The 25,764-nt window shown below is 37.6% G+C and overlaps 1 protein-coding gene across 3 annotated transcripts in view; it reads right to left on the reverse strand.

Moving 5' to 3' along the window:
* Nucleotides 1–680: 680 nt before the first annotated feature.
* Nucleotides 681–25,764, reverse strand: part of LOC131902655 (vomeronasal type-2 receptor 116-like) — a 32,386-nt gene continuing 7,302 nt past the window's right edge. The window contains exons 2-6 of one of the 3 annotated variants that reach the window (XM_059253669.1): nt 20,113–20,356; nt 18,987–19,784; nt 17,409–17,636; nt 6,607–6,730; nt 681–1,847 (exon numbers count right to left, since the gene is read on the reverse strand). In XM_059253669.1, coding sequence (XP_059109652.1) covers nt 943–1,847; nt 6,607–6,730; nt 17,409–17,636; nt 18,987–19,784; nt 20,113–20,356 — 2,299 coding nt within the window. In that variant the 3' untranslated portion in view covers nt 681–942. Of the gene's footprint in view, nt 1,848–6,606; nt 6,731–17,408; nt 17,637–18,986; nt 19,785–20,064; nt 20,357–25,764 lie in introns of all 3 variants that reach the window. The other 2 variants (XM_059253670.1, XM_059253668.1) reach the window with 2 other exon arrangements.

Consider the following 25,764-nt stretch of genomic DNA (forward strand, 5'->3'; position numbering starts at 1 on the left):
TTATCATAGCATATTTTTTATTTTTATCCCCTAGAAACTGGACTGTTTTCCAATGAGAGATAGAAATGAGGTGGATTCAGATAGAAGTGATGTGGGGAGGATCTTGGAGGAACTTGGAGAGGCTTGGAGGGGAAACCATAATCAGGGGATATTATGTGAAAGAAAATCTATTTCAGTTAATGGGGATGAAAAGGAGAAAGAAAACCAGTGTTCTATTGTAGTGCTATGTAAACTTCAATTTAAAATTTTCATTTAATTCTATTATGTGTATGTGTGCTTTTTGAGTGTGCTCTTATGTGCACACCTGTGTGTAAGTGTTCTTGGAAGACAGAAAAGGCATCTGATCCATTGGCACTATTGTTAGAGGTGCCTATGAACTGTAAGATATATGGATTTGATAGTGAACTCATCTCCTCTGAAAAAGCCATATATGATTTTAAATGCTGATACATGTCTCCATCTTTCACAATATTTTTTCTATCTATTTAACAAAATAACTTTCTTTCTCCTAAATTTTACTCCTCTAACTCCCAGGATGCAACAGGCTTCTCTTGTCACTTCCACAAGGGGTAATTAATATCATCATCTGAAAACATTCATTTCCTCTAAAACAAACTTTCTCTGTTTTCTCTTACATTAAAAGGCACTAAGAAGTTCAGTTATTAAAAGAATTCCTTGGAGTTTATTTTAAATACTACTTTGCATTGGAAAAATATAAGAACACACCGGTTATGCACTAATATCCAAGAACAAGGTCTTGTAAAATATGTGTCTGAGTGGAAGATTATAGAACACAATATACAGTAAAGTAGTATACATGACATTTTGGGGCATTATCATTAGAAGAAACAATGATAATCACTGGCTAATGCATACATCTTGCTTTATATCACAACAGGTACCATCACTACAGTTTTCAGTAACAATTTATGAAATGAGTATTCAGTAAGATGATTTCTCCCTTAACTTTTGAAGAGAATTTCTCTCTGGTCTTAACAAAATTATGTAGCACTTGGGGATAAAGATGCATCCCAGCAGACCTGCACTTGAGGACAAAATGGAGAAGACCTCCACTACCACCATGACCTTGCCCTTGGTGCTATGGTAGACAGGAAGAAAGGTGACCCACACACTGCAGAACAACAACATGCTGAAGGTCAACAACTTGGCTTCATTGAACTTGTCAGGGAGATTCCTGGCCAAGAAAGCCACAATGAAACTCCCTAAGGCAAGGGAGCCATGGTATCCCAAGACACAGTAGAATGCACTAACTGAGCCCTTGTTGCACACAATGATGATTTGGCCATGCTCAGAGTGTGTATCAGTGTCAATAAAGGGAGGAGAAACTAGCAGCCAGATTGCAGAAAGAATAATTTGGATGAGGGTACATATGGCAATGATGTAGTTGGGTGCCCTTGAAATTATGAAGAAGCTCATTCTTCTTCCAGGGGCTGTGACTGTGAAAGCCAAAAGCACAGTCACTGTTTTAGCCAACACAGTGGAAACAGCCACAGTGAATACAACTCCAAATGTGATTTGTTGCAGGACACAGGTATCTGTATTGGGTTGGCCAATAAAGAGAAAGGAGCACAAGAAACAAAACATGAGTGAGATGAGCAATATATAACTAAGATTCCGGTTATTGGCCTTCACAATGGGTGTGTCATGGTGCTTAACAAAGACCCCAAGAACAAGAACTGTGAATGCAGTGAAGCACAAGGCCATTGAGGCAAGAGTCATCCCCAAGGGATCTTTGTAGTTCAGAAAGATCACAGATTTGTGAATGCACCGCTCCTGCTCTCTGTTGGCATACTGGTCCTCTGGACACCTCAGACATTTATCCACATCTGATGGAGAAAGAAAAATATGATTAATGCAGCTTCAGTCGTTTCTTGACATATTACAATTAAGTGTGTTGAAGAAGCATTGCAATATCTTCATTTGTTTCTGATGATGTAATTGAAGTACATTGCTGCATACCAATGCTTCCATTTCAAAATACTCATTCATTATTTTATGAGGATTTAAATTAAACAATCATTTGTTGTCTATTTAACTGTGTTGATGATGCCATTTGCTATATTATCAGAAAGCACATGTCATTTCAGTACATTCTGAATGCTATGATGAAAATCTTCAACTGGTAAATTGACAGAGAGTAAAATAATTAACCGTTATTTTGCACAGTGTGTATTGTAAAGTCTTAGATTCGATGGTTGTAGTACCTCCTGATGTCTTTCTGTCTGTTTTATGAATGCTGTTCTTGTAATTGATGGAGACTGTGATTTCTATTTGGACATGTCCTATAGTACACTTTCTAGTATCAATTTACCAGCCCAAACCCATCGACATAGAGGAGATACTAGACAGAATCAGTAGAGACCCTTGGCATCTGCACATGACATGTCAAGCCAAGTTCTCAACACAAAGTATATTTGTTTGCACCAGATGTCAATGGTCAGGAAATAGGAAGCAAAATCATGAGATAGAGAATGAAAGAGAAGGATAAAGCAACAAGAGAGTTGGGGAAGGGGTTTTTGGACAGAGAGGACAAAGAATTGCCTCTGAATAGAGAGGACAGAGATGTGGCCTTTAGGAAAAAGGCAATGTATAAAGGAAAAATGGGAACCCCATGTTATGATGAAGTGTTTAATTCTGATTGGATATATTAATTAGGAGAGCCACAAGGCAGTTTTTGCTAATTGTACTTCAATACTTTAGTAGCTAGACCTTGATAGTCAGTCTCAGGAGGAGAAAGCACCAAATAAGGGAATAGACCCTGGTGGCTATCTTTAGGAATGTAGCCTCATTTCTCTTGCTATAAAGTGAACCATGACCACAGTTGCTATGGGCCAGAGGAATATATTATAAGAACTCAGCTGGTTATGGCAAAGCCACCACCTGAACGAATCAATGAATTCCTTCAGAGGAAGCCAAATTCCAAGGAGCATTTGGTATTATTTGGCTTGTTATATATCAGCTGTCTTCTGTTATGAGAATCATGTGTGCTTTCATAGTTTTCCCAATTGATTTTTCCCTAAGAATTGCTAACAGTGTGAACTGATCACTCTTTGGACTTATACATTCAAGGTATCTGGAGAACATCCCCAGAAAAGGCTTCCTTCCCCCCAGCCCATCCATTTCTTCCCTTTCTGCACTAGAACCAGATATTCCCCCTTAACCACATTAAAGGACTAACAGGAACAACAGTCCAAACCACCACACAGTAAGTCTCCTAAATTAAGGTCATTTCTACACAGAGACACCACCTAGGTCTGGTGGATCTTAAATAATAGCTTCACACAATTTAGCTCAGACCTTCCTTTTCTTACAGCCTTCCTAACTTTATAGACCTCTATCTCCTTATCTAATCACTTCTAGGAATATTTAGATAACCTTATGTGCTGACAGCTATGCACAGTCAGAACCCCAGTTGAAGCTTCCCTGTAATTATCATCATTGGCAGCATCCGGCCATGTCCATCCACAGATCAAGGAAAGTACCTTATCAGAGATACCTCTGTACTCTCTAAGAACAGACTAAAGCGTCCAGAGTAGCTGTTTGAGAAGGCCTGGCAGATGTGCCAAATAAACTTCACTACCTGCTTTCCCAAATCTTACCTCTAGTTCCAAATCTCCCTTTAACTATCATCAGAGGCATCTAGCTGTACACAGGTTGCCTAGCAACTGATCACACTTTCCCGGACCCTGCAGAAAAACGGCAGATAGCTTGGACAGACAGGAGCCACAGGAAAAAAGGAAGTAGTTTTATTTTCTCCCATTGACCTAGTAACTTATAAATTCTTAACATTTTCTACCAATCAAGTTTAAGATTATAGTTGAGCACATAAGATCCCTCTTCTTAGATATTACCTAAACTTAGCCTTTAGTTAATTCATTTCCCCATTAGTCACTTCCCTTTTGGGTTGCAAATGATAATTAACAATTTCTGCCCCCCTATATGATTCTTATCACCCCTCCATTTGACCCTGGAAGCCTGGAAGCCAAGGGACTACTGCTTGTAAGTGTACTGGGACTCCCAGGACATGGAAGATGGAGAAGAAGATTGGGAAGAATAAACCTGGACTAAGAGCTCAGTGTACTGAGATTCTATTTCCCGAAAATAGTTCTCGCTGTTCCTAGTTCTCTCTCCTGAGTCCCTGGGATGTATAATATTAAGGCTAGTCCTCCTAATATTATACAAGACACAATAGTTCTTATGAAGGAAAACATTTAAATGAGTGGCTTATAGTTCAGAGGCTCAGTCTGTTACCATAATGGTGGGGCATGTTGCTATGCAGACATGGTGCTGGAGAAGAAGCTGAGCATTTTACATATTTTGATCCATAGGTAATATAAAGTAAGCTGTCTCATTGTGTATGGTTTAAGATTTTAAGAAGCCTTGAAGTCTGCATCCATAGTGACACACTTCCTCCAATAAGACTACACCTTCTCTAACAAGACCACACCCTCTGATGGGGCCAATTTCATTCAAACTATCACTGGAATCTAATGGATCTTAGCAAGAAAAAAGGAATGGAGGAGAAGGGTAGAACTTGCTAGAACCATATTTTCCATAATCAGCCTCAATAGAGTTCCTTCAAAATCAGTAAGATGTGTGTGTGTGTGTGTTTGTATATGTATATGTGTATCTACATGTATAAGTAACAACAGAGCTCAAATATGAGAGTGATTGGGCTTATATGAGGAAAACAGGAGGATGAGAATGAGAGACAAATGTCACATAAATATAATTTTATGTTTTAAAATGAAAAAATTTAAACAAATAAATATGTCCTCAGTTGGTGTCCTCACCTGCATTAGGAATGCTTTATCCCTGAGTCTTGTTCATAAGAAGGAGTAACCCTATCTTGAAGGTAGAAACCTCTGTATATACTTATTTAAAAGCCTTACCTCTTGATTCCATCACCTTTGGGAATAGACAACCACTTTCATCCTTCACTAATTTCTGTCTATATGAGACCCAGACTATGTGAGTGTACTCAAGTGTGAAGTAGATATTGATATAACACCATGATCATAATAAAAGAAGAACACTCAAGCAAGAGTGATAGCACAGAAGGTTTGTTTTGAGGAATAGTACCCGATCCATAAGTTGTAATTTCTACCATGGAAATTTTTTGAAATGAGACTATATATCAAATAATTGAATAGATTGATGACATGCTTCTAGGTTTTAAGTCTTTTTTTCTTGAACAATGCATTTATGGACCCATGTAATTGGTTAATTTGTTTAGTGGAATGGAAAGTTGTCTCAGTTGTGAGGATAATGTACTGCTCTTGCAGAAGAACTGTATTCAGTTCCAAGAACATATCTTGGGTGTCTCACAACTGGCTGTAACTCTAAATAAGGGGCCCTTGGATGCCTCTCACATGCACTTGCAATTGTGTACACATAACCACCCATCTCACATACATATAAATAATTAAAGAAATAATTAAATTTTTGGTTAATTGTTGTTGTATTTATTGTTGTAAATACCCTTTACTCTTATATGGTTTTATATTTAAAACAGTTTCATTATAATGTGTAACAAAATTGGAGTATGTTGTATGTGTGAGTCCATAAAGATCAGAACACAGCCTCTAGGGGTTGGAAACCTCTTTCTGCTACATGTGTCCTAGGAATGAACTCATTATCAGATTTAGGAGCAAGGGATATTATTTCTGAAGCACATTAATGGCCATAAATGTCCTTTAAGGTCGTTCACTATATAGGATAACAGGCAAAATGAGAGAAAATCTATGTATCTGCCATTTTTATGTAACCAACTCTAAACAAATAATCATTTGACAAGTACGGGCTGTGTAGGTGACAACACCATTTGAAATAACTGTGGCTTGTTGCTTTCATACAAAACCATTTTAATCTTCTACTTTTGGCATTATTAACTGTGTGCTCTATATAAACAAATTGACTATAGGACTCAATACTTCTACATTATGTGCCAACACTTATCCACAATTCCCTAGATTACAAATGACATTGAACCTTTGAAAAGGGGGCTCTCTGGATATTGCTTGAAATCTTCTTTATCATAGAGAACAGTTTCTTATAATATTACAAGTAATTATTTCCACTCTTCATTAATCTTACAGAGGACTTAGATTTTGTTTCTAGTACCCACATGAAAGAGCTCAATGTACCTGATACACTAGTCTGTTCTCCATTGATTTCCTGCATGTACATGGAACATATAATCTTATGTAAGAACACATACAGACATAGAAATAGAAAAAGTATTATTGAAGGTTTATGACTGGAAACTAATCTACATGTAGTTCCAGAAAAGATTAGTCACTAGTTAAGACATTGTGCAGAATTCCCTCACGTTATAGTTTTATTATCAAAACTGTTTCTTTGAGAAAAGATCATCTACAATGATTTTCAATGAGTCAAAGATATATGTCATGGCATAACATGTTATTTAAAGTGACATTGTTAATGATCATAGTCCAATAAAAACTAACTTGAGAAAGTGATATGGTTTATTTTTACAGATGTCTTTTAGAACCTTTGATCATCCCAGTGTGTTTGGGAGAAGATGATCTACGTGAAAGATTTATCTTAGCAGCAAACACTCACTTGTCTCATTAGAAACTTCATTTTCTGGGCAGGGGATGCAATCAAAACAGCAGGCTGCAATTCCCTCCTGCAAGAATTTTCTGAATCCAGGACCACAATCAGCACTGCACACAGAGGGTGGCATCTGAGGAAAATTAGACACATGGTGATATCAGGAGTTTTACCTACTCCTTCCATAATTATATAATATTAGCATTTTTAAATATTGATAAGCTTATTTTACATACACCAAATGAGTGACCACATTAAACATAGTATGTTTTATAATGCCCAACAAGTAAATGTATGAAAACAATCTGATGTGAAGTTGGGTAGCTTCTGAATCTTAGAAATTTAGGGGAAAAAATGGGTTGTTGCTGTGAGCAAACATCATGGAGTGTAAACTTATTTTTCTAGTTAATTTTCATCACCTTGACAGAACAACCATTGAAATATTAGAGGGAAACCTAACTAAAATATATCTCTCCAAGGAACTAGCTGCTGTCATATTATTTATGCATTTTTACTAATGGGTAATTGATGTAGGAGTGCCCAGTCCACTCTGGGCAGTGCTGTCCCTAGGCAGGGCTGTAGGAGATATCTAGCAGAGCAAGCCAGTAAACACTGTTCCTAAAGAGGTTAGTTGCAGTCTCCAGGTTTCTACTTTGTCTTCCCTTTATTGTAACCCATGAGCCTAACTAACCCTTCCTCCTCAGTTTGCTTATGGTCAGTGAAGCAAGCTGGGATAAATGAAGATCTGAAACATGGGAAATATCTCTTCAAATCTCTGATAGGAAACATGAACTCCAGTAAATACCACTGCAAAGCATGACAAACAAAATGAAGAAGAGTAAAACAGCTAAATAGGCAGAGCCTGGTGCATTTGTGGTGAGGAAGTGCTGGATTGATATGTATGGAGCTTTAGGTGGAATGTTTCCTGTGGGGCATTTACCCACCACCCCCACAGTTCCCCAGAGTTTTCTTGAGTGCAAGCAGCAGGAAATATTAGAATGAAGGAATTATTGCAGAGAATCTTGTGGAGATAAACAGATAGAAAATAAAGGATAGCCTCGAGAGGACCTGGAACCTATTCCAATGGGCCCTGACTGTCTCTGCCCCAGGGTTTTTATAGAGAAGCCAAGGGGAGGAGCAAAAGACCTCCTCCCCCAGCACAGCCAAGTGCAGACCATCTCAGACACCTGCACTCAGGCCCCTGGTCCTAATCATCCTCTATGCGGACCTGCTGGGTAAATCCATGAGGAACCCAAGAATGGGCTCTCACAGGTCCCCCTTTCTTAATATATAAAAAACAACTATTAATGGCTTACAGCAATCTCCAAGCTGTTACACCTCCCAGTATGGGAGTAGAGGATGATAAACATGGCATTTCTCTTTTGAATTAGGTCCAAGGTGACTACACCAGTCTTAGCTGCCTCAAGCCCTTTCTAAACCAAAAACTCTTAAGGTGACTACAAACTTAAAGAATCCCTTAGCTTCATCATTACCATTAGCAGGTTAACATAAATATTGCTATACATAGTCACAATTCTCTCAATCTTACAACTCAAAGCAAACTCTTAAGAGAACCATTTGAATTAGCATATATGGTGCTATATATAGTTAACAATTTTCTCCGTCTTACAACTTTAACTCAATCATTTGAATTTTCTTGCTAACAGAACACAGGAAAAACTTCGATGTATTCACATCAAGCTTAAATATTTCCTTAACTCCACAAAACCAGAGTGCATTAATATCAATAGGTTAAACATAATTTCTGCAAACATAATTCAACCTTAATTCCACTCAGAACTCCTCCTTTTCTTTATAATTTAAAACAAAATCTCAAACCTAGTTAGAGGAACCCAAACTCATACAATTCCTACAAACCCATCTTGAAAAGCAATCTTCTCAATCTAACCATTAACACTTTGAAAACTTAGCAAAACATCCAAAAGCAGTTTCTTAAAAAAAACTCTTTACACTTTAAAAGTAGTCTCTTAATATACCCCATTTGCATTTCTTACTAACAAAACATGACATTAATCCACTCAATTTTTGAAATTAGACTAAGGAATATTAACTCTCCCCTTTATAATTTAAGCAAAATCTCAAACCTAGTTATAAAACCCAAACTTTTGTTTAAATACTTCCATTTGTAACACAAAACCAGTTCCATAAGTAATTCCATTTTTACATAAACAGTTCCACAAAACAATTCATGAATCACCAGTTAATAAAGCATATATGCATACACAAAACTGCATCTTGATTCTAGGTAGAAATAAATTTCTTCATTTAAACAGTTCCATTTTTAACCCAATTCCAGCAAACAGTTCCTAGGTCATTACTATGAATAAACTCAAAATTGTCCCATTGCAATGAAATCTCTATTTATTTCATTAAGTCCCAAAATTCAAATGATAAATTCTGATACTAGCCTTCCAAATATGAAGAAATTCATAACAAAAATCTTTTTGTAGTTTTATCTCATTATTTTAAGTTCAAAATGTTTAAAAAAGTAAATTCTGGTATCAGGCTTTCACTTCCAAATATGAAGAGATGTTTTACAACCAAAAATTTTTGCTGTTAACAATTTTAGTTCAAACAAGCATCTCTGCAACTTTTATCCTCACAGAGACCTTTTTAGGCACAGTAATATTCTAAACCGCACCATTTTTGATGTTAGCTCAGGTTTTTCTGTGTTGCCTCGGTTTTCCACGGATCTCAGCTGCGGATGCCTTGTGCTGGTTCTGGCGTCTGCCATTCTTAGCTTCTTAGCGGCTTCTGGAACTTTTTTAAAACCGCTCCGACTGCCTGCTTTGCAGTCTGCTAGGACACTACCTTCTGTGTCTCAGGTTCTTTCACCATATACATTAATAGACTCATACTTAACATTTACACTTTTTCACAAACTCACATATAACATTTTTTTGCCTTCCAAAGCATTTAGACTCACATTCAACATTTACACTTTTTTTTACAAACTCACATGTAACGTATTAATATCTACTTATTTATACTCCTTAAGGAAACTATAGAACAACTTTAGCAAATATATTTCTTATTACTTCTTATGTATTTCTTATGTTCATTCCATCTTATTTCCTATTTAAACTTACATTTACAACTAGCATCTTTACTTCTTACAAGCTTATTACTACATGTCTTAGGACTACCTTAGATTCTTCTTGCAAGCTTATATTATTAAAGGAACTCTATAGATCTATTTTGAAAAACTTATATAGGGCTACCATTGGCATATATTTAACTTCGCAAACACCTAAAGATTTCTTAACAGAGATCTAACAAGAGAATTTTTACAAACTCACATATCTTATTTTCATCTTTTTCTACTTCTTACTCTTAATTATTATCACTATCTGTATTAGAAAGATTCTCTTAACTAGACAGGAAGTACATACATCATTTCTAAAGTTTAGAGTTTATATTCAGCTTTGTTATAAAGCACTGGAATTTAGTGAGTGCTGTTGTTAGAATTGTGATAGTTGTTGCTAGGGGACTGTAACTTTCCCAGAATGAAGCCACACTCCAAAGTTGCCGAGTTCTCTCAGCCTTTCTGAATTGGCAGAGATGCACTGTCAGCAGTAAACGGTTTTTAACTAGAGGCTGTCCCTTCACCCAAATTCATAATAGCTCCCCTAAGTACTTCAATTCAGACAAATGTTTCTATTACAGCAGTACTTTTGGTTTGTTCTACAGAAAAACGTCACTTCACGCTGAGGGTAAAATTACTGTATTTAACTGCTGGAAAGCTCTTCACCAAATACTGCACAGCTATTAGGTGATATAAAGTATTTTTCTAAAGGAGCTAGTAAAGCCACAAGTGGCACAGCTCCAAACTGTATTTAGTATTTTCACTTCATTAGCTTTAACTCCTGATATTAGCAGCTGTGATATTTAGCACTGATTTCTAATAAGGAACTTTCAGATGAAGCAACTCTTTTTAAGACAGCTACATTTTCTGAAGTTTGTTTCCCACCTATAAAGCAGTCATTTCTTTTTGAATGCTTGTGTACTTGTCTCCTTATTAGATTTGCAAAGGAATTACTCATTGCAGGCAGTTTTTTCAAAAGGCAAAGAACTTTTTTTAATTTCAACATAAGTTTCTTCATATCTAAGACAACTTTCAGTGTATAAACTGCTTTCTCAAGAATTTTAAAGGGGCTTGTTTGCTCATAAAGGTAGCTTTTTGTCTGATCTGAGTTCTCAAGAGGTAAAATTAAGCTTTCTAGCATTGCTTTGAGAAGAAACTTCATTCTGAGATGAAAAGTTTTTGAACAGTATCACCATCTTTAGCTGAAATACTACATTTCCCAGAATGCATTTCCCTTATATCAGTGCCTTATTGCAAGTTAGCTTTTGGACTTCATTTCCCATAGTTCTTTTTGGGTCTGAGAGTCAACTTCTAAGTTCTTTTTTACCAGACTTGCTTACAAATTCTTGCCTGGGAAGTTTGAACAAAGTTTTTTCCTTTTGAAACAGGAGATTGGAACAAGCATTTTACATTTTCAGCTATGGCACATTGGGAGATTTCTAATCTCTCCTCAGCTGGCTTCAACAGGTGTCTCTCCTTCATTTGACACTGGCCCCCAAATCAGAACTGCACCTGCCTAGTTAGCACACTTTGAGGCTGGCATTTCTGATAGCAACTTTCCTCAGGGCTTGTGCTTGTCTTAGCCAGTCAGTGAAAAACCAAAGCATTTACAACAGCTTTTCCATAGCTCCTTCAGAGAGATTTTCTCCCACTGATTTTATTCTAATTTTGCTTGTTCCTTGCCCTACAGATGCAGAGCTTCAGATATCTGTCTGCAGTTCTGTACCTCTGCTAGCTGCTTTTGGAGGTAGGGGCTTTTTTTTTTCTCCCAGCAAATCTGCCTCAAATTCTAGCAGCTTTTTCAGGTCATGAATTTTCTGGGGAGGATTATGTCCCTTCTGTTTCTTCAGAGTCTTTCTCCCAGACACATCCCAGTTTGGTCTCAGTTTATCCCCTCTACCCCAGAAACAGTTTCCGACACTACAGTGGCGGCTTTCCCTGCTACTGAAGGTAGGGACTTTTTGTCTGTTTCTGTTTTTGGGGTCTGGTTTGCATACAGACTGAAAATCTAACAAGGGAGGTTTTTGCCACCTCTAAACTCACATTAAGACAGGTGTTTTGTTTCATTAGGCCTTCACCTGGCCCAGTCCCCCAGTGGGTTGTGTTTGTCTGGGTGCTCAAGGACAGAGCTTATGCCAGAGGCAATCACCCCTTAGGGCTACACTCCCTCATCTCAGGGAGTCAGTTGAAACAAAGCTTTTCTCAAAGAGATGCTTTCTCTGACAGAAAAGAAAGCTTTACTCCTGGATACTTCTGTTCTGCCCTGGCTGGGCTCTTTCCCCAGTAAGCATTCTGACTCAGCAGCACAACTGCTTCAGATACAGTACAGCTTTACTGTTTTCCCAGGAAGGTCCTTACTCTGATAGGAAAGGTTTTTCTCAGATTTCCTTTTTGCAGCTGTGGACCTATCAACCCAGGACTTGTAGGAAAGTGCACAACTGTGCCATTCCCACCGGGTTTAGCTTTGGTTGTTCATTAGCAATCTTTCCCTGGGTCCTCCACCTTCCTGCCTCAGCTCTGTGCTCCGGGAAGTTTACCACTGCAGGAATCCTAGTATCCCCGAAATGCACTCCAACTCAGAGAAGCTGGCCAGCCGCCTGTGGGTTTTTGCTCAGAAGCAAGGATACAATGTTAACAGTTTGCATTGCTTCAGGGGATCTTTGCATTAGGACCATTAGGAGCACCTTGTTTGTCATTCTGAAATGCTCACTCAGAAACAAAACCCTTGATGCCTCAGCTCAGCTGTAACTGAAAAGCTTGGCTTTTTTGCTTTTCTCAGGTAAAGTTTCCTGCCCTTTTGGGCTCTCTGTAGCTTTTTACCCACACTCTCCCAAGCGTTTCCCTCAGGGTACTCTGACCCACTGTCTTTTACTAGTTTGAAGAGACAGGGCTTAGAAGAGGTTTTTAGGAACTTGTCCCTGCCTCCTGCATTGCAGGGAGAATTTTTAAAGCTTGAAAGAATTTAGGTTTTGCTGTCTTAAGAGGTTTGTTGTTTTCCTTTAGAGCTAATCACAGGTGGTCCCCATACTAATATCTTCAGGTGATTCTGATTTTTGTCCTTCTGAGAGAGAAAGTTAAAGGCTTTAGTTTTTAAGTTTGAGAGCTTTTAGTTTGAGAAAGATTAAGGCTTTTAGAGAGATTTTTCCCCCAAGTTTTCCAAGAAGAGCTTTATAGTTTAGGAGAAAGATTTTTTTTCCCCTGTAGAAAGAAGGACCAACTTTTCCCAAAACTTCCCAACTTTAAACTTTGACTTCTTGCACCCCCATTTTTGCCTCAGGAAGAAATTACTTTCTCTTGCTGCTTGGACTTTGCATTTCAGCTGTCCCCAGGTCAAAAGCTTCCATAGGAAACTTATTCTTCCCCATAAGCTCAAAGAAGATCTTTTTTACTACCCAAAAATCCCAAAGAAAGATTTTTTCTCAGTTTGCGTTTATAGCCCCCAAAGTTAGTAAATTGTAGAGTTTTTCTGTCTAGTTGCCTTATTTTTTTTTTCTACATGATCTTATACTTCTAAGTTTTTCCTACACTATATTACTATGCTATGCCTTATACTTATTTTTCACAGATAGAAATTGAGAAAGGGATAGAATATAGAAAATTTTGACAAAAGAGAATTTTACTGCAGCATTTGACATCCTTCCAGTCTGCTTTCCTTTTCTCACAAGGATAAAACCCCTGCCTCTCAATAATATATATATAGAGAGATAGATAGATGTATATAATATATATTTTCCATAACACCGGCATGCCTTTCCACTGGCAGGGCTGACCCACACTTTCGCCAAAAACACTGTAATAAAACTATTATTTTCCTTTATCTTTAGTCCCTATTACTTTGTCTTTAGTCCCTGTTCATTTGTCTTTGTTCCCCCCTTTTTTTAGTCCCCTCTTTCTTTTCTTTAGTCTCTTTTTTTCTTTTTCTTTAGTCCCTGTTCATGGCGCCATTCTGTGGGGTGTTTACCCACCACCCCCACAGTTCCCCAGAGTTTTCTTGAGTGCAAGCAGCAGGAAATATTAGATAGAAGGATTTATTGCAGAGAATCTTGTGGAGATAAACAGATAGAAAATAAAGGATATCCTCGAGAGGGCCTGGAACTTATTCCAATGGGCCCTGACTGTCTCTGCCCCAGGGTTTTTATAGAGAAGCCAAGGGGTGGAGCAAAAGACCTCCTCCCCCAGCACAGCCAAGTGCAGACCATCTCAGAGACCTGTACTCAGACCCGTGGCCCTAATCATCCTCTATGCGGACCTGCTGCATAAAGCCACGAGGAACCCGAGATCGGGCTCCCACAGTTTCCTGAGATCAAAATGTCTTATAAAGGCTGCAAGTATTTGGGGAACTCGAATAAAGGTTAGATAGTTTAAGTTAATTAAAGGATTTCTTAAAGTTTATAATAAAAAAAGACTTTGTATAATCAAAACCTGGTGATAGGGATCTATATACTTCTGAAGACAGTTGCTAATTGTTGCATTCTCTGCATCCTTTGTTCAGTATTGAGTTCTGTGTCAAAAATCACAGTGTCTCCTATGCATGGCCTCTTTCACTTTCTACACAATATGATTACCTATAAATATTCCTTTTATGTTGTGGTTTTCTTTTCTTTTTTTTTCTCTTTATAAATTACTGTTAATTTTTATTTATTTATTTATTTTTATTTTTATTTTGCAATACAATTCAGTTCTACATATCAGCCACAGATTCCCTTGTTCTCCCCCTTCCCACCCCCCTCACCTTCCCCCCAGCCCACCCCCCATTCCCACCTCCTCCAGGGCAAAGCCTTCCCCACAGACTGAGATCAACCTGGTAGACTCAGTCCAGGTAGGTCCAGTCCCCTCCTCCCAGGCTGAGCCAAGCGATCCTGCATAGGCCCCAGGTTTCAAACGGCCAACTCATGCAATGAGCACAAGACCCGGTCCCACTGCCTGGATGCCTCCCAAACAGATCAAGCCAATCAACTGTCTCACCCATTCAGAGGGCCTGATCCAGCTGGTGACCCCTCAGCCATTGTTTCATAGTTCATGAGTTTCCATTCGTTTGGCTATTTGTCCCTGTGCTTTATCCAACCTTGGTCTCAACAATTCCAGGGGCTGCCCTGGAACTCAAAGATGCACCTTCCTCTGCCTTCTGAGCGCTGGGATTAAAGGTATGTACCACCATCACTCGATATAAGGCATGTCTTCCTATCTTAAAGATCTGAATATTTTTCAAAAGTGTATATTCCTACTTGAAATTAAGTAATAAAAAAACACCTCTCAAGTATGCCTTCCATTTTTGAGGTTTAATAAATTTGAGATGAGCCGATTGGCAGTGGCACATGCCTTTCATACCAGCACTAGGGAGGCAGAGCCAGGCAGAAATCTGTGAGTTTGAGGCTAGCCTGGACTAGAGAACAAGATGCAGGACAGGCATCATAACTACACAGAGAAACCCTATCTCAAAAAAACCCGATAATAGTAAATTCCAGATGTAGTCAAGTTTATACCCATGAGGAGCCTCCTTTGATTATAAAGGATAACTTTGTTGAGTATAGTAAGAGGGTTTGGCAGCTATATCTCTACCTACTTGAATTGCATCCTTCATACTCTCCCTTTTTAACAGAGTTCATGAAGGAATCTGCTGTTATCTAGAAGGGACCTTTCTAAGAAATGGGTTTCTCTCTCTGCAGCCTTCAGTTTTCTTTCTTTATCTTTATAATTCAAATTTTAAGTAAAATATGTCATGGGGAGGTTTCTATCTGATATGTGTTTAGAATTTAAATGCCTCCTGTCTCTAGATGTCTACGTGTCTTCCTATATTGTGGAAAATTCCCATTGTATTTTACTGGATATACTGTAGATGTCTTGGTAATTCCTTCTTCTCTTCTGTTCATTGATTATAAATTTGATCCTTTAATCCTATCCCCCTGGTCCCATATATCTTTCCCTTGTCCTTATTTTTACCTTTGTCACATTATCAGTTTTCTAATTCTTTTGCCTGTTTTTCAAGTATGCCATATTATCTTCAACTTGAAATATTTTGTTAGTGAGAATTTTTACTAGAATTTTTTTGATTTATTTTCTTTCCTTTACATATTTTAGTTTGAATTTTTCATCATTTTATACCTTTTCAAATGTGTTAGTCACATGCTCACTCATTTCCTTATTTTATGCAAGGTTTTGTGATCTCATTGCATTCTGCTGGAGGTGATTTGTGTCCTGCTTGATATTCTGGAATACTGTTATAATCATTCTTTGGATTCTTTTTTTAGTATGTCTTTGAACATATTCACATTTAAGCCTATGAGTCTGACATTTGGATTTGTATTGATTTGATTTCTTTATATTTTTGTTCCTTTTTCTGCATTGAAAATTTAATATCTGGGAGTAGAGCACTGTTTGCATTGTTCCTAATCTTCTGTATGCCTCCAGTGGATGTTTTTTGTAATGCTCAAGTGAGCTTGGTTAGAGCACACTTGAAATTTCATTGCTGCTCTCTGAACGGATAGAAAGTTCAGTTTCTGTACCTTCAGCTCATATGTCCTCTTCCCTGATAGTAACTTTCCTTGTTAATCTGAAAAAAAGAATATTTTGTAGAATTTAAACTATCTGGTCTCTATGAGATACAACTTTATTTCAAACTTGAGAACTTTTCTGAAGTTTACTCCTTTAAGTTTCATGCTACTTTATAGTCAGAAATTTGGAATTGAATACCATGAAACTACCCACATCAGAATTCATACCTATAACATACCTTAGACTTTTAGTAGAATAAATCATTTATAAATTTTAAGAAGTCATTTATTTTTCTTCTACTACCTCCTCCCCACACACATAAGGAAATTAGATACACTCTTGTTTAGATGAACTGTGAAAGAATAAGTGGGATCAAGAAATATTCCTCTAATGAGTAATTTCTTTTACACAGGACATGCTTCATGGCTGGAGAATTGGCTCAGTTATCTATAACAATTCCTGATCAGATAAAAGGCCCAAGTTTGATTTTTAGCACCCACTGTGTGGCCCTGAACTATTTCCAATTCCCAGGGATCCAAATCATTGTTTTGACATTTATATGCACCAGGCATACCAGTGTTGCAGAGGGATACATGCAGACAAGACATCCATAGATATTTAATAGGAAAAAGAAGGAAAAAAAGAAAGAACAAAGTTATCATTTATAGGGTATTTAAATGGGTTATGAAAATATTATCTTAATGTGTGGTTAGAGATGTTGACCATTTAGGAACCTGTTGGTAAAAAGTCTCAAGGCAAATTATATAATAATAATTAATGGTTTGCAAATGTTTACTTTAATCCTCCTCACATTTAGCCTCAGTATTTCAGCATCTATGTCAAATTTTCAGCAGAAAAAAAAGGAGAAGCATTGTGTAATAATCAGAATGGCATCAAGAGGATATTGCTCACTTTACTGGAAATAATATAGTACAGTGGTAACAATCAATTTTCTTTTTATATTAAATACCAGAAACATTTTCTGCAAGGAGAAAAATTCACTGTATGGGTAGCATGCATGTCTGAGACCTTCAAAGAATTAATAAAATGTCACATCAAAAACTGAAAAGAAAAAACATAAAGAGGGAGGCTAGAAAGACCATCCTATTGTGGCAGTCTGTTTCCTTTCACTAGTTACAAGGCAGGAGATATGGGCCCACATGACTGTGTTACCGCTGTGTATCAGAAATGATTACAGTTAGGTCAGACCCACCTGTCTACTTCCTGTGGTCCACTCTATCACGTCTTCATATAAATGGAGCTGTTGACCATGTGGAAAATATGGACTAAATTCTCCTATTTTCACCTTAAGTCCCAATCCATTTGGGAAATTCCAAACCTGGAAAATGTCATACTCTGCCTGTAGATTTTCTCTCTGGTTCATATTCACTTTTTCTCCAACAGGATTAGTGAAGTGAGTCTTCCTCAGAAAGGAGTGCAACTGAAAGAGAGACAGCATTCTACAGTGAATGTGCCTGTTCTTGAAGTTAGAAAATATACTGATTTCTTCTTAAAAGCAATGTTATTGAAGGTGCCCAGAGGATAAATGTAATAAAAGTAAGTGGATAAATAAAAGTATCATAACCTTCCTAGAATTTAAATTCTTTCAGAGGAAACTACCAAAAAGAAACACAGACATACATAAAGATACCAAACATTGATATGAAAAATGCACACACACAGAGTGAGAGAGAGACACATGGACAGAGAGAAAGACTCACATCCATAGAGACATACGTATATCACATGGCTATATACAATATACACATACTTATATATGCGTGTCAGACACACACATGAAAATAAAGTCATAAACAGGCACATAAATCCAAATAGACACACAGAAACAGAAACCTGCCAAACACACAGGCTCACACACAAATGCACACTTTTATAGAAAAATACACACAAGGAGACATACACAGACTGAAACACCCATAGAGAGAGACATTCTCATAGACAAATTTATCCTCACATCCAAACACAAATTGACAAAGAGACAGACAGACACAAAGAAACACAGATACACATATGTGCAAGCAATATGCAAAATAGACAAATAGTCGCATGCAGACACATATAATGTAAAACACACACACACACACACACACACACACACACACACACAGGAAGTTATACATAGAAGCAAACTCCCATACAGAAAGACACTGACATGAGACAAAATTATGCTCAGTTCCACAGACAGATAGATATGCAGATAGATATATGTGCAAGAAACACATATATACACAGCAACACAGATATACACATACAGAAACATACTCCCATCCACAATGAGAACAATCCATTCACACACATGTATACAAATGTATGTTCTGAAATGAATTATAGCACTGTTTCCTGTGAAATTACTCTCAAAGTGCCAAAGACATTCCCCAGAGCCTACAGTGGGGCAGAATCTATTGAGAACAATTGTAAAAACCATCTGATACACTGATTACCACATATTTCACAATTGATGAAGTAGGGCTCTTCTTCTCATGGAGAGGATTAATGAGGAAGGACTGTTATGTTTCCAGTGATAGAGCAGGGGCGATGATATTCAGATGCTCTGTAAGATAATCACTGATATTCCTTGATAAACTGTGTTTTCCACTCCATTGTTTTGCATTAAGATTTATATCAACTTATGGATTACATCCTTACCAGGAAAATATTTCAGAAGTATTTCTATTTTATTAAATATTTATAAAGTAAATCAGGGCATCTGACAGACTGTAAGGCGATGGTATTGATGACACAGCATTTAATCCAATAGAAGACACACTACCTTCAAGCAGTTACCATAGTGTCCTTTCCCATCATCCACTTGTTGAAGAAGCATCTCATGAACAGCATGGGCCACAGTATATACAGCATTATATATGTCATAACTGTCATCACTAAAAGCCATGTCAAAAGTCTGTCCCATTAGCCATTGCAATGAGGCATTGGATGAACAATTCTTCAGTGTCTCACACTTAGAAGCTGAGACCTCACAGTTAAAGTTCATCCATCCCAGCCTTGTGAGGTATTCATCTGAGCATTTCAGAGGGTTCAGTGTCTGGACAAAAGTTTTAAAACCAGAAATCTCAGAATGGTGGTGTGCAAAAGCTAGTGTCCCATGGGATGAGTCAAAGGTGAAGTCTTTCTTACTTGTAGTGACATCCCACTGTGAGGTGGTCACCCATATTCTCTGTATACCTAGAGATTCCCACATTCTAAAGGACACAGCTAGAGTACTGTCTGTGTCACCATAAATGATAACAACATTTGTGGATGATGTCATGACTTGGTTATAATATACTTCAGCTCTTGACATGTATAAATCCATCTTGACTGGGATCATGCTCACAAAGGCAAAGCAGACTAAATTTTTTTCCATCTCTCTTCTCAAATGTGATAGAAATTCGGTACCCTGATCATTGTCTAAGATGGCCAGTCCTATCCAGTTCCAATTGAAGTGAAGCATGAAAGAAACCATGGCCAGGGGTAGGGCTGTGTCCTTGGGGGCCATCTGATACAGATAGGGAAATTTTTCATGATCACTCAGGAAGGTATGGAAAGGTCCATAGGTAAGATGGAGGACCTAGGACACAGGGGGGCAGCATGAGATTGCATGCACTCCTAAGAACTTGTAAACACACTTTTTGCAAAGAGTTCCATAAAATCCTCTTGCCTGTTACTTCTTTCCTCATCTCAATTTCAAAAAAGGAAATGAGGCCCCATCAAGTCTCTGAAAAGCACCCTTGAGCCACATTGTCTGACATAAGTGTGAGGCTAGTATCCTCCTCACACTCTTCTTAGCATCTGGGAGTGGCACCAACAGAGTCACGATTTCTGACAAACCCACACCAAAAATGTCTCACCTTTTGAGATCTGTAGGGGTCCAGGCTTGTCCCAACCATCGCAGATGCTTCCCAGATTGGTCCTGTCAGCATCACTATACACGTAGTCTCTTCATTACAATTATAATTAGGGGGAAAATCTTGCTTTTCTTCAAATAAAGGCATGAGACTGTATAATTCTGACACAGTCTTACAACCACTTTCAGAGAATTCAAATACGAATGACATATTTGGCAAAAGATCAGGGTTCCTATTGACTTCATCCAGGGAAAAGGCCAAGGCCAATGGAAAGTGTTTGTTTTTAGTTGGTGTTCTGTAAAAGGGTATGGTGTTTATTACAGACAGAGATTTACAGATAATCCTTTGTAGTCAATAGAAGGACCAACCTGAACTGGATGGTATTCCCAACCACCCCTTAATAATACTGAAACAACTGTCCTGTGCTTTGAGGATTGCTGTGGGATGTTCTGTATGGCAAATGTGTTGCTCTGATTGGTCAATAAATAAAACATTGATTGGCCAGTGGCTAGGGAGGAAGTATAGGTGGGACTAACAGAGAGGAGAAAAGAAAGAACAGGAAGGCAGAAGGAGACACTGCCAGCCGCCACGATGACAAAGAACATGTGAAGATGCCGGTAAGCCAAGAGCCACGTGGCAAGGTATAGATTTATAGAAATGGATTAATTTAAGCTGTAAGAACAGTTAGGAAGAAGCCTGCCACGTCCATACAGTTTGTAAGCAATATAAGTCTCTGTGTTTACTTGGTTGGGTCTGACAGCTGTGGGACTGGCAGGTGACAAAGATTTGTCCTGACTGTGGGCCAGGCAGGAAATCTCTAGCTACAGAGGATGGAATGACATAAGAAGCTGGAAGCTTACAAAAGCTTTCAAATTCATGAGGGTGCATCTCCCATAAATAGCATGAACCATTGGCATCTTCCACAAGAGTAGTGTCCATTTCTGCTTTGGGAGTGCTTACTTAGCAGATAAAGAAAAAGACTCAGGCTTAATCAAACAGCAATCCTGATCGTGTCTTCATTTTGGAATTATCAAGCAATATGAAAAACACATGTAATGTGTGAATCCATGAGACTATGATATTTTCTTATGAGAGTCACTAAATTGGCTAAGGCAGTCAAATAATGTCTTATGAACACATACAAACAGATGGGTCATATTTTCACATCCATTCTGTTATTTTGAGTATCTTTTTAAGGGATTTGAGACCATACCTTTTGAGAGATATGAATAAGCAGTGAGTGTTGATTTCTGTTATTGTGATTTTGTCATTGTAGTTTTTGGAAGCTGTGTGTTGCCTGGTAGAAAAAATTTTGACATCCTGATAGAATTGTCCAGTGAGGTTCCCATGTAAAATATATTTTTAGATATTGGGAGCTGAAACTGATTAATGAAGATGGGACATTAGGGGGGATCTGAAGAGATCCCTTGAAGCGAAGAAATCAGGTTTTACAATCAGTATTTCTTTGTCCCATAGGAATGCATTATAGAGTAAGGAAAGTGCAGCTTAGAATGTCTGTTATAAAACTGAGTTTGGTAATGGATAATTTGAATGGGAAGAATGGAAGGAGAAGTAAATATCTATGGATAGCCAGTAAGCTTCTCTGGCCACAGTGTCCTGAGTGTTTCCTAGGTTTAGTTGTTCAGGTTGCATGACCAGAATAAACCATAGAGTATAGAAAAGGAGGTTTGGTTGGGAAGATCTTTGTGAACCACTGGAGTTGTTGATGTGGCTAGCAGAAGACGATATTCAGCTACAGAGCTGGGCACATGACATGGCATTGCGTTTTTTGAGGAGCTGAAGGAAAGGTGAACATTTACAGTTACCTTTTCTGTTTCCTTGGCTGGAGTGGGCTGTGAGTATCCAGGAAATGTCTCCTGGAATTTGGATCTGTGTTAATGCAATGAGTGATAGTAGGGAAGTTATAATTAGATGATTTCTGTGTTCCACTGGCAATAGGGCCAAAGGTAGGGAATTGAGTGCACAGCAAGTAGGGTGCTGGTGAGCTGGGTAAGGAATTGTGAGATTGGATTTGGTGGAAGAGAAGGAAGGTAAAGACCCACATTTTGTCAAATAGCATGCAAGGTTTGATGGAACACATGGTGTAAAATACACTTGATGTGTGTTTATAACAGAGGTTGCAACACAGGCCCATAAAGCAGCTTGGGAAACACTATAAGGCTCATCTGAGTACCTTTACTTTTAAATAATTTGTACTTAATTTTTTTCTAATTGACTGTTTACAAAGCTTTGTTGTTGCCACATGTGTTTTGAACATTGTGTGTACATTTCCTGGGCAGATGAACATATGACTATTCACCACAGATAAAGCACCAGTGACAGAACAAGTCAATGATTCAACACAACCCTACACTTGTCAATCAAGTCTCTAACCTTTAACATGCCTGCCAACAAAAATCTATGTAGGCCATTTGCATGGTGAACCCCCCAAGTTCTTTCATTCTCTTGATGACAGCCTACCCTATTCTCAGTTTTCCATTTTTCCCCTTTCAACGATATCACAGGTCCACTGATGTCAGATTCTCCCAGCTCTACCAGAGACCACAGTGGCCCCCAGAATTCCAGATAGGCCATCCTTGAATCTCCCCCACTGTCCTTGTCCACAAAATGCTATTGCCCATCCCCAACACTGCAGACCACAGTGCTTCAGACCAATAACACTGTAGGTGATTACCTACTCAACCAGAGAACATGCATGATTGTAAAAAGTCCACGTTTTTGGCCATCCTCTTTACTATCTCCCATTTTGATTCCCCCACCCATATCATATCCACAATCTCAATCACCTCTGCTTCAAAGTGTTCATGCCCAACTTGGGGATATTTCCCCCTCTAGAACAGAAGCCAATCTGGCCACCAGAAGTTTTTCCCACAAGTTGTGTGGAGATGCCTTGAAGAACCTCAGGCCACACTGGCCAGAAGACAAAAGAGAAAACAGAAACAAAGGAACCAAACACATATACAAATAAGAAGAAATTATAAATAAGCATCTAGACCTATAATTACCACAAACTCAGATGCCTAGAAACAAAAGTGTAAGTATACTATCAACAACAGCAGAGGCAGTATGTCACTCCCAATGCCAGCTATCTTACTACAGCAAACCATGACTATTCCAACAGAGCTGAAGCATAATAAAAAGACCTTAAAGCCAAATTGTTAGAAATGGTTGAGGATCTTAAAGAGGAAATCAATAAATCACTGAAAGAAATTGAGGGAAAGATAAACAAAAATGAGTAGGAAATGAGTAAATCCCTTAACGAAAGGAAAGGAAAAACATTCAATTGAAAGGAATGAATAAGACTGTATGAGATTTGAAAAAGGAAACAATCTGTGAAGAAACACAAACTGAGGAACTTTTGGAAAAGAAAAATCAAGGTGGCAAACAGGAATACAAGAGATGGAGTAGAGAATCTAAGTCATGGAGATACAAGAGACAAGATAGATACAATTATCAAAGGAAATGCTAAATCTAAAAAATCCTTGACACAAAACTTCCAGGAACACTCAAACACTATGACAAGGTCAAACATAAGAATAACGGGAATAGAGGAATGAGAAGAATCCCATCACAAATGCCCACATTATATTTTTCCCCAAATCATAGAAGAAAGTTTTCCTAATCTAGAAAAGGAAAAACCTACAAAGGTACAAAAAAGTTTACAAAACACCAAATAGATTGTAACAGAAAAAGGATGCCCTCTCAATATAGTCAAAACATTAAATACACAGAACAAAGGAAGAATATTAAATGGTATGAGGAAAAGGTGAAGTAATATATAAATGTAGACCTAGCTGAATATCATCAGATTTTCAATGGAGGCTATAAAAGCCAGAATGATGTGGTCAGTTGTCCTGCAGATGCTAAAAGAGCTCAGATGTCAACCCATACCACTATATGCAGAAAAACTTTCAATCCTTATAGAAGGAGACAACAGGGTACTCCATTACAAATCAAATTTAAATGATTTCTATCCACAAATGCTGCACCACAGAAGGTAATAGAGGGAAAAATCGAACAAGAAAAGTTAACTTCATCCATAAAAACACAAGAAACAAAACAATCTCTTACCAAAAAAATCAAAACAAGGGAAACACTCACAAACATCACCATCACCAACAAAATACAACAAGAAAACAGAAATTTACAACAATTTTCATTGATATGTCAGTAGTATCAGATACAATATAAAAAGTAACAGACTGCCAGAATGGATGTGGAAAGAGTATCTATTCTGCAAATAATAAATATACCTCAAAAACAAAGATAGTCATACCTCAGAGTTAATGACTATAAAATTTTTTAGGTGTATAAATATTTTAATAAAAAAATTCTTGCTTTCAAAAAATGCCATTATTTTTTCCATCTCACCTTCTTTCCCTGTATGTTTTAAATATTCTAGAATGGACACAATTTACTTTGATAATGAAATTTTCTCCTCTGTCCCACATTTTTTTTGTCTAGAGACAGTTTAGAAACTTATTATTTATTTGGTTTTCCAGGTGATTCCTTAATCACTTAGAGTTTTTTTATGATATTATGAATGAATTTCTTATTTCTTCAAATTAGCCTCCCAAGTGCTTAGTATTATTTGTTGAAATGTACAGGTTCATCAGCTGTGACAACATTGGCCTTAATCCCAAGGCTCAGAAGGCTGAAACACAAGGCCAAAACAATAGGAGCCTATTAAAAAACAAACACTCACCCAAAAAACAACAGAACCCAAGGATATATATAGACTTCCCCCAACTTCATGCTTCCATTGTAAGATAGTGATATGTTACGTGCTTGATTGTGCTTCTCAACTATAACTTCTATGCCCATCATCTCTCCTATTCTTGAATCAATCACACACGGGTATAACCTCTGTAGTGCTTTAGTGTATCTTTTAGTGTCTCACTCTTTAAGATAGACAGACAGAGTCAAGTCCTTTTTCTGTCCTGGGTTAAGTTTCTAGTATCATAGAATGTAACAGAGAGACTAATATGACTAGAAAATTTTTTAAGCAAAATGATTTAAAAAACAAGAGAGGGAAGCATTTCTAACATCTAACAAAGTACACTTCAAACCCAAATTAATCAAAGAGGATGAGAAAATATACTACATATTTATAGGAGAAATCCATAGAGATAACATTTCACTTCTCAACATCAATGCTCTAAATGCAAGGTCACTCACATTACTAAAAGAAACATAACTTAAAAAGAAAGATAAATAAATGTGACTAAAGCTTAAATCACACATTGACTCTTAGACATAGATAGTAGGAGATTTCAAAATCCCACTCTCTCCTGAGGACTAGTCATCAGGACAAAAGCAAAGCAGAGTAACACTCTTGCTAACAGACGTTATAAACAAAATACCTAACACATAGCTACAGAACATTGCACTCAAACACAAAAGAGTATTTCTTCTTTTCAGAACTTCATTGAACTTTTTCCAAAATTGACCAAATACTTGGTCACAAAACAAGTCTCAAACAATGTAAGAATATTGAAACAACCCCTTGAATCCTACCAGACTACCACAGATTAATCCTAAACATCAACAATAAGAGAAAAAACAGAGAAGTTTCAAACTCATGGAAAATGAACTGCTCGCTAATGAATGACTAGGAAATTAAGACAAGAATAAAGACATTAAAGACTTCATAGAATTAAATGAATATGAATAAAACATACA

This window comes from Peromyscus eremicus, chromosome 1 (genome assembly GCF_949786415.1).
Source record: "Peromyscus eremicus chromosome 1, PerEre_H2_v1, whole genome shotgun sequence".
Lineage (NCBI taxonomy): Eukaryota > Metazoa > Chordata > Mammalia > Rodentia > Cricetidae > Peromyscus > Peromyscus eremicus.